Raw genomic sequence first — 10,763 nt, forward strand, 5'->3', positions numbered from 1 at the left:
TGGTCATTACTGAAAAATTATTCATAAACAATATTTTGATGGTAAATTTGGTATTTTATTTCACCCACTCGATATAATACGTATATATAAAAAATTGATCACTAATTTAAAATACAAAATATATGTAATATATATGATTAATTTAATAACTGATGTTAACTAACATTGTTTAACTCGATATTTTTTTTTTTTTCATTTTCCCCCAATATTAATTGATTAATAGAAGCGTGATTTTAATTTGTTTGAATGAATGAAGAAAGAGAGGGTAACGCTTACGCTGCTGAAAACCCTTGGAAGCTGCAGAAGACGATTCCATAAAACCCCCAACGTTGCCGTCACTCACCGCCATCAAACAACAATGGAGGAACAACAACTCCACTCCGATCGATACTCCTTCAATCCAACGCTCAAATGGAATCCAGAGGTTCATAACTACTTCGCCAAAGCTTATGGCGCCGATCGCTTCTCTCGCATCTCCATCGCTCTAACGTAACTACTTCTCTCGCATCTTAGTAGCTCATTAGTTAGTTAGTTAGTTAGAAGCGGTTAAATTTAGTTATAGTGGTATTGCTAGCATATGCACGGTTAAGGTAGGAAGTGAAACAAATGAGGCTGAGTTTGTTGATTGCTGTGTTCGACTCGATAGCTTGTGAGCTTACTTGATAATGTATATATGATCAAAATTGCTAATGTGTATAGTAATCTGCTTTTCAGTAATTCAGCACATGTATTGAGAGGTTTAAGGTTGATTTTGAATTTTCAAATATGCTAATGCTACTTGTTGTTATGTTGTTTTGAAATTTTGAGTTGTAAAGTTAGGTTTCTTGGTTATGTATTGCAGCCGTCCTTCTAGGTACTCTTGTATTCGGGTTAACACGATGAGGTCCACTACTGATGCTGTTATTGAGAAGCTACGGGCGATTTTGAAGGAGTCTTCCTCAGGTTCTGGGGATGTCTCTGAGAATGGTGCTAATGGGAACCTGGCATTGGTGGAAAGCGATGATGGAGATAGTAATCCTTTAAGAGGGGATTGTCTTGGTGCTGGTGCTGTTTCTAAGTGCCAGATTCCTGGGATGGAATATGTGGTGTTTGTTTGGGGTTCAGGGCCTCGTCACATCAATTATGGTTATGCACCTGATTTGCCTCCTCCCAAGGAGGTCATCGTTAGTAGGAAGTGTGCCGAGGCTGTTCTTCGGGGTGCTCAGGTTGTTTTCTTTTCCACAGTGATAGTAGGAAGCTCCTGTATAAGAAAAGATGTGCTTGTTTGAGAATTCTGCTATTTGCAGTAATAGAATATACAAATATGTCATGCCAAAATGTCTTTTCTCTGATTTTTTTTTTTTTCTTGTACCCTTCTATACAGTAGGCATAAGTTGTCTACTTTCTCTCCCCAAAACCAAAATGTTCAAAGCTTCTTGCCTTGATGTGTACTTTTATATTTGAAAGTATTATTATAAGTTTTCAGTTTCCCTAGTATGCAAAAGGTTTGGTTTGGTTTGGTTGTAGGGCTTTCTATTTTATGGTAAATACTTATTGATGGTATTTCACTGGTTCCTGATGCTAGTTTTCGTTTAGGCATATGTTCCTGGTGTAATGGCTTGCAGTGCTCATGTTGAGAAAGGAGATACTGTTGCAGTCTCAGTTGCTGTGGAGCAGAAGGGTGTGGATGGGGGATGGAGTATTGGTATGACACGTGGTACTGTTCTCCAAGGATCACAAGCAGGTAGGAAGTGTATTTTTTCCCCTGGATTCTGGAGATGATAATTTGTAGAATCCTCTTCTAAACTTGGTCTTCAAAATAAGCTTAAATAGTAAAATATTTGGAGGTCATTTGAACAAATTATGTTTATGTTTTATTAAGGTAGTTGCTTCCGTTGAATTTAACTGTCAAGAATATGGTTGGCAGAATTTCTTATTTGTTTGTTTTATAGATCCATATTATTTTGAACGGAATGGGCTTTATATTGGCCAAGGAACAGCAATGATGTCAAGGGCTGGACTGTTTCGGGTTCCTGAAGGAGTTGGTGTGGAGATGAAGAACAGAGTATATGAACTTCATTCTTTTCATAGTAAATTTCACCCTCTCTTTTATATCTGGGATATATTTTATTTATCGGGAAAAATTATTTCATTTAGCAGTTCTTCTATCGCTTAATAAGATTATGTGGCTGCTATATTACTGTTTCCTTTTGGTTTCCCAGATGTTCTTGAAGGAGAAATATTTCTTCAAAACCTGCCAAGTATTGTTGCTGCACATGCTCTAGGTACACAAATTGTGGTCTCAGTTGTGATTTACAATTACTATGGCCTCTTTGTTTTCCTTGGTTGTAAATGCATTTTCATTATGATTTCCAGCAAGTACTACAGATTAAAACCCAGCTAGGTCTTGCTATGATCCCAATCATCCCATTTGATACTGCCAAATTGAACCATTATAGCATGTGATTCATAGTAACATAGCTCTTTTACTCTGTGCCGTTGATTTTTCCCTCGCTTTCTTCTTTGTTGTTTTGAATTTTCTTATGTTGAGGAGGATTCATAATCACTTAGACCTTTACCTCTTTGTAATTTAATGTATAACATTGTAGATTGATTTTGTAATATTCAGATCCACAAAAGGGTGAGAGGATACTAGACATGTGTGCTGCACCTGGAGGGAAAACAACCGCAATTGCAATACTTATGAAGGATGAAGGAGAGATCATCGCAACTGATAGATCTCATAACAAGGTGGAAATTCTGAAAGGATACAGATAATCTTGTAAATTCCTATCTAGTAGTTTGTGTTTGATGACTGTTATATCATTACATGTGTGTGTGTCTCTCTGTGTGTGTGTGTGTATATATTCCTGCTAATATTACCATGTAAGTCAACCTTTACATATATACCTACATCTATTTAGGTTGCAAAAGAACTTCTAAAATTAACAGTGAACCCTGTAAATTTATCTGATGAATGATGATGGCTGTCTAGGTGCTGGATATTCAGAAAAGGGCAAATGAAATGGGCTTGAGTTGTATAAAGACATTTAAATTGGATGCTCTTAAATCTGTTAGTCGAGGAAACCATACTAACGCTTCTATTGGTCCAAGCTCTTGTGATGCCAATAATGGTATGGCAAATAAAGTGTCTGATTCATCAAATGTGCAAGGAGAAGGAATCTTGTCTATTATTGAAGATAGGTTAAAAACCGAGGTCATGGAGGAAAATGGTGGGTAAGTTCTATTCCTTAATTTTTCTTCTTTGCTATTATCTTCTGTTTCTTTCCTGTTTTGTATTTGTTATACCTAAATGTTATTTCTGCATCATCTATTTACAAATCTATTGTTAAATAATCTGACAATAGGTAATGGTGAAAAGGCTAATGGAAAAGTTTATTTGAGCAAAGCTGACATCCGGAAGAGTATGCGAAGAGCACGAAATGGACCTGGAAGAAATCAGAGCTTAGGTGGCAGGGTTGATGGTTCAAAAGGTTTCTCTCCTAATAGTTTTGATAGAGTTCTTCTGGATGCTCCCTGTTCTGCCCTTGGTTTAAGGCCTCGGTTATTTGCTGGAGAGGTAGAAGTGGCTCCATTCAGTCATTCACATAATCTTTCATGTACTTTGATTTATATTTGTAATGAACTATAATCTTAGACCATTTTTCATGCTGCAATACGATAGAAAATGGGACCTGATTATATGGAAGGAGAGTTAGTTCCTCTACTATTCATTGCATGATGAGTATTTTCATGGATAGTTATCTACTATGAAAACCTGCCTCAGCACTTGTATATCTAAACAAATGCCTAATATAATCTATGGGAGTCTGTAGAAGTTGTGGTTATTTCAATCTAGTTCGTGCAAGATCCTCTGTACTAAAATTTATCATACTTGCCCAGAAAATTAATGCATGAATTTGACCAATTAGCATGGATTATCAATGTATTATTCCATTGCCATCTGAGTGTCACTGTTAGTTTGGTTTGTTATTGTTGTTTTTTACCAGGAAAAGAGAATTCACTATGTGATGCCTTGTCTGGCAGGAAACAGTTGAATCTTTAAGAAACCATGGAAAATACCAGAGAAGGATGTTTGACCAGGCTGTTCAATTGGCTCGACCAGGTGGAGTAATTGTCTATTCAACGTAAGAGTGCACATTTTGCTGATCACATTGCTCTTTATGCATGTTTAACCTTATTGTTATAGAGTTTATCTTAAAATCTGCTAGTCTTTTTTATTGGATTCCTTGCCTTCCATTTCCTGTCGTGCTTAGATGAAACGGTTATTCATTACATTGTTCTTTCCATATGATAGTTGTACAATTAATCCCGGTGAGAATGAAGCTTTAGTTCGGTATGCTTTGGATAAATACAAATACTTGTCATTGGCACCACAGGTTTGATGTCCTTTCCTTAGTTTCCTATTTGTCCTTTTGATTGATTACTAGATTTATATCCCTCTAGTATAAAACTCGTTTTCATAATTTGGTTGAGTAATTAAGATTTGGTATTTTATTTATTTCAGCACCCAAGACTAGGAGGACCTGGACTAGTTGGTAGTTGTGAATTTCCCGACGGATACTTGGAGTAAGTACTCACCCAATTGAAAACCTTAGAAGTATACGTATTTATTTCAAAACTCAACAAAACTATAAAATAGCAGATTGTTTAATTAAGAAGTTCATATGAACTTTATTTTTCACAGGGAGTGGTTACGACCTGGAGAGGAAAACCTAGTTCAGAGGTTTGATCCATCATCCCCACTTGATACAATTGGATTTTTCATAGCCAAATTTGTTGTTGGGTCTAAAGATGGTTAGCCAGAATCTATGTTTAGTTCACTTTTGCGCTTTGCGGTTTGACTTCGAGGATTCGAGCAAAGCTTTCAAAGACTGGCTTGTGACTCGTGAGTTGTGACGACAATCAGGAGAACGAAGTGATATTATGAATTCCCTTGCACTTTAGTCAAATGGAACAAAGGTTATACCTTATAGAAGAAAATTAAAGGGGGAAAAATTGCCGGGGTTAAGAGTCTATTTATGTGCAGTTTCACACTGCTTCTCATTCCTTTTATGAACTTATTAATCAAATGTGGAAACTCAGGTACATTCGACTTCACGTGAAGTATCGACTTCACGTGAAGTTGATACTTGAGAGCCGTTAGATGATTTGACTGATTTGACTAAATTTTCATCTAACGACTCTTGATATCAACTTCACGTGAAGTCAACTTCACCTGAGTTTTCACCTTAATCAAAATGAATTGTGTTAGAGCCAGGATAGAACCAAGATTTTAAAACCTGATTAAAACCTGATCTGGACAGTGACAATGTATGTGACATTGAAAGAAGCTGCTGAGTACTTATATTTGTCATGTCTAGTAGTTGTTGAGTTTTAGTAATGATAATTGATATATAGTTTAATTAGGGTTTTAGTAATTATTATTATATTATTATTATTAGTTTAAGGATAAAAGTGGAAGTACCAAAGTCATATCATGCGTTGTAACTTGTAACTGAGATTATTAAAACTAAAGGTGAAGGTGAAGGTAAATTTCCGATTTCAGACTAAATTCACAAAGAAACTTTAAGAAACTATTACAGAGGATAGTTAGTATGATATCATTTCTAATATATACATATAACAGAAGTAAATGGAGAAAATTACTGGAGCTGTAGATGAAAAATGCATATCTATAAAAATCAGGCTATAAGTATTCTTGAAATTAATTATAGGACATGGACAAAGTCACAAATTTTGTTATGCTCCTTAAGTTTCTTGCACTTCTGCCTTACAGAAACAGTAAGTTACTCCTGGTAAGCTATATAGTTTACCTTTAGCTATGCTTCTAAAATTTATGCATTATAAGCTAAAATTATTTCACAAGTCAGCTACTTATGCAAATTCTTATTCCTGCTTTCCTTAATTCTAGACCTAGCTATATAATACCAAACTTTACTATATGCATGCATCTAGATATCATAATTCTCCCACAGGCAACAGTTGTAACTCATCACTTCATTGGAGACAAACCCTTCAGACATTATTGAAGAGTAACTATATTCTCCATTACCGTAACCTAAACCAAAATCTATCATTCCAAATATGTCATCATCATTATTATTATCTGAAATCCAATTCATCATTGTCACATCATCCAGAGGATCATTACTAGCCTTTGGCTCCACCGTCACCACGTCCATCATGTTCAGCCACTCGAAATCATCGATCGGGTGGCACTCTTGTTTCTTCCGCTGCTGTTTTTCTTGCTCCACGTCGATCATGTCATTAGGGTTAACCTTGCCTTCTACTACCATAGGTTCTGCAACACATTCTACCTTATCACCATTGTCATCCTTGCCTTCTTGTTCTTCTAAAAGTTCTCTTAGGAGATCCCCATCAATTTCAACCTCTAAATCCATTTCTACTAAGTCCATATCATTGCTCTCATATGATGAAGCCATAAGAGAACTGCTATTTAGTTAATTGGGAAATAAGTGAAACAAAATCTTTAAAAAAAAAGGCTTAGAGAAGTTGATTATTGAAGACAATACCCATGAAAATAAATGTTATTATCTCGAATATATATAGGTAGATATAAGGTGAAAGGGCCACGTCATGAAAAATACATGCACCTAATAATGCGGAACCAAATGGTAACACCAGAGGGCAATGTTAGATTTGAGAGAGAGAAGGTTCTATGCTTTCTAATGAAATGTGCTTGCCAAATAGGTTACGGCATTAGGGTATCACAAGAAGTGACAAAAGGGCACATGTTTTTGAAAGTTTGGTGACTCACGGTTTTATATATATTAATGGAGAAGGCAAAGCTAAAGATAAAGAAAACGATGAAATTAGTATTTGGTCAATTTCTAGGGGGGTAGGGTGTCTAGGGGGACTCACATGGTGACTCGGTGAGTTTAATTGCGGTTCAAGAGTTTGAGAAAAAAAAAATTAATGAGAAATTAGATATCAATTGAAAAGGTGATAAATTTGATGTACAAATAGTGAATTTTTTAGTGTAAAAATGTTCTACTATTTTGTACATTTAGTTAGTTTTGGTAAATAAATTGACATAAATAATTCTACTTTTATATGAAGATTATCTTATATAAATTTTAAAACAATGTTATGTGACTAACAAAATTTATCCTTTTTATTCAATACTTGACTAATAAAATTTTAAATTTTAAATTTTAATAGTATAAAAATAAGATGATAATATCCAAAATGGTGGGTATTTAATTATTTATTGATTGCCCAATTTACTAGAAGATCTTCTTGCCAGGTGTTTTTCTTTGGACATGTTTTGGTGCTTGAAACGTATGTGTGGCGGTCATTTTCAATTTCAATTTCCAAGCATTGTCAGTTTGTCACTCGTGACTTGTGCATCAGTGGTGCATATCTATGTTTTTTATTCTTTCTGGTATCTTCTACTTGTGTTTGATTTTACACAAATGCTTCCTTAAATATATAAAGTAGAGAAAGCGATTTTCCTTTCTTGATTTATTGATTTATATAGTTAAACATTGATATATAATTAACAAAATGAGGTTAATACATTCACTAGTAATCTTAAACCATTTTATTATCATTCAATTAATTGTATGTAGTAGTATATGAAACTTTTAATAATGTAATAGGTGTCATCATTAATCTCTTATATTTATATTTGTAATGTGAAAAATGTAATAAAATATGAAATTTCTTATACTCAAATTGAAACAAATGTACAATAGCGAAAACTAAACCTTGTTAACATAAACTTGTGATGGAAATTCTGCTTAATTACTTCTGATTTTAATGGTTTGGAAAAATATAGGTTAATATGTGTAGGGATATATAACGAAAAAAAAAGGATAGGAAAATTATATGAAAACTTAGTTTATTGGATTTAAATTCAAACTTTTTTAAGTTTTATATAATATCATTATGATATTGCTTCATAAATGCCAACCTTTTTTTTAAAGAAAATAAAATGTAATACCATTACTTTCATTCATGTTCAATATATTGATCTAGCATGCATTTTGGCTAGATTCATATGGTTGGTCTATATGCATTGCATCAAAAGTCAAAACATTATCAAGGCCGAAAAAAAATCAATAAATAAAAAAAAATTATGACAGAAAGAAAGGGTATGTAGAGTGCCATATCTCATACATATATAGACACATTGATAATGAACAATATTTATTTGTTTTTTTTTTAACTCCAATTTTGCTTATTGGTAGAAAGAGAAACTTGTTAGCAAATAAAGAATGATATAGAGTCCACAAATGATGTAGTTTTTCCATTAATGGACATATATGAATATCATAAACCTCTTGTGATTTAAATGTCTTTTTCTTCTTTGCTTTACGTAATTACGTCCATGATATATACATGTATATGTGGACAACTATATTGAAAAAGGACCCTTTAATTTTAATCCATTTTTTTGGAGTGTAATCCACTGCTTGCTCTCTGTTTGTGGTGTGCATAATGTATTCCACACGGAAATTAAAGTGAAAAAATAAAAAAATAAAAATCCTAATTCATGCAATTAAATTTAACAACTTACCTACCTACCTACATATCAACACAACCTATTATTAATTTATAAAAAGATTAGAGGATCAACAATTTTAGTTTATATTATTAGTTAATATTTTTAGTCAACAATTTAATAATTTTAGTATAATAAATCAATATTATATTTTTTATCTAATATTTTAAATATTATTAATTAATTATTAATTAAAAATAATAAATTAGGTTAATTCTGTAGTATTCTTCTTCATTTATTATACGAGCGCAACTAATATAATAGATAGGATTTTGCTAGATAGACAATAGTTTTTATGAATAATGTGAACAATAAACTCTAAAATTTGCCTAATAAAATAAAAATATACTAAATTTTTAAATTATTTATCTAAATCTTAATATTAGAATAACTATCCACACATCTACCAAATTAAACATCTAATATATTTATTATTCACATTATTTAATATTTTTATTCTTTACCTATACTTTTCCTAATAGATATCTAACCTTTATTTATTGGGGAGGGGGGAGATAAGGAATAAACCCTACTTTAATTATTTGTAGTGTGAGAATTACTTATTAATCAATGAAATCGTATCATAAAAGTTGTTGGATACAATTCGTTAAGGTTGACTATGATGCTGAATTAGTAATAATGTTACATCAAACTAAAGAATATACTTATACACATGAGAAGAGTTTTATATTATTATTTAATAAATTTAATTTCTATATTAATAAAAATAATTAATTTTTAAATTTATTACTTAAAAATTATTAAAATATATAAATCTAATTAGATAATCATATAATATTTTTTATATTATCAATATATTAAAATTAAACTAATTTTTAATAATACAGAATAAACATATCTATTATATATGTTTATCCTATATGTTTTATCCTAACATCGTTAATACATAGAGACAGTATAAAGAATTAATTTTAAGTTAGTCAATATTAAATAATTTTAGTGTTTAGAATTATAGTTTAAAATTAAAAGTGAAAGTTTTTAATGACCTAAGAAAAGAAAAGATTGAATCTACAACATCTTTTTAAAATTTAAAATTTGATCACCAATAGAGATATGAAATAGTGATTCTATAATATCTGTAATAGTGATTATGCAGAGGATAAAATAATTTTATCTCTTAATGAACAGATTAAAACAGAGCAAAGAGAAAAAGTTTATCCTATCATGTATGTTAGTTCGATATTCTTGTATAATGAAATCTCCTGTATCTAATTTTTACTATAATAATAATAATAGAATTTTTACTATATTTTTTAAAAATTACAAATATTAATTTTTTAGAATTATTTCTAATTCTATCAAGTAACTCACAAATTTTAAATTAAGTTTATTTCGACTAAATTCTCCGATCTAGACTTTTAACATTAAGTACTAACCCAACTTAATAAAAAAAATTTCTTAAGAGCATGATACAAAACAAAAAATATATTAATGTTATAAAATAACTAAATAAATAAGGAAGAAGTAACAAATAAAATATGAAAATATAATTAGATAACCTAAGTAGTAATATTTACTAGAATTACTATCTCAATATAATAGAGATGATTAATATATTTACTATATTATATATAAAAGTAAGAGAAAGGAGTACTTAAAATACTTGTAAGGAGAGAGAATATAAAAGAAAGACAGAACGTTGTTATTATTGATTGTGTGTTGTGTATCTTCATTTAGAGACTTAAGCCTCTATTTATAATGAAACATTTTCAAACTACATTTAATATAGTCATCCTTAGTAAATAGAGTTTCATAGGAAATGGGCATCCACATCAGTACTTATCACAACACTCCCCCTTGGATGACCATTTAGGATTATTGCCTCGTTAAAACCTTACTAAAGAAAAACCCAGTGGGAATAAACCTTAGTGAAGGAAAAAGAGTACAATATCCTTTGGTGATGGGGACTGCCTCATTAAAAACCTTGTCAAGAAAAATCCAATGGAAAAAAAAAACTTGACCAAGGAAAAAAGAGTACAGTCTCCCCCTATTGCCGACATCATTTAATGTCTCAAAATCGGCGCATCCTAATCTCATGTACCAATCTTTCAAAGGAGGATTTTGGGAGTGACTTTGTGAGCAAATCTGCCAGATTGTCACTTGAGCGGATCTGTTGGACATCAATTGTCCTTTGATTTTGAAGATCATGAGTGAAGAAGAATTTGGGAGAAATATGCTTTGTTCTATCACCTTTGATATATCCGCCTTTAAG

The 10,763-nt window shown here is 31.7% G+C and overlaps 1 protein-coding gene across 1 annotated transcript; it reads left to right on the top strand.

The window, feature by feature from the left end:
* The first annotated feature begins 238 nt into the window (after positions 1–238).
* LOC107496548 (rRNA (cytosine-C(5))-methyltransferase NOP2C) lies at positions 239–5,018 on the top strand. Its single transcript, XM_016117832.3, has 12 exons — positions 239–489; positions 842–1,205; positions 1,576–1,723; positions 1,932–2,069; positions 2,202–2,264; positions 2,609–2,730; positions 2,975–3,212; positions 3,348–3,559; positions 4,027–4,127; positions 4,298–4,379; positions 4,508–4,569; positions 4,688–5,018. Exons 1-12 carry the CDS (start codon positions 251–253, stop codon positions 4,800–4,802), a joined length of 1,884 nt encoding a protein of 627 aa, XP_015973318.2. The 5' UTR covers positions 239–250; the 3' UTR covers positions 4,803–5,018.
* The last annotated feature ends 5,745 nt before the right edge of the window (positions 5,019–10,763 follow it).

This window comes from Arachis duranensis, chromosome 7 (assembly GCF_000817695.3).
Source record: "Arachis duranensis cultivar V14167 chromosome 7, aradu.V14167.gnm2.J7QH, whole genome shotgun sequence".
In the NCBI taxonomy this organism is placed as follows: Eukaryota; Viridiplantae; Streptophyta; class Magnoliopsida; order Fabales; family Fabaceae; genus Arachis; species Arachis duranensis.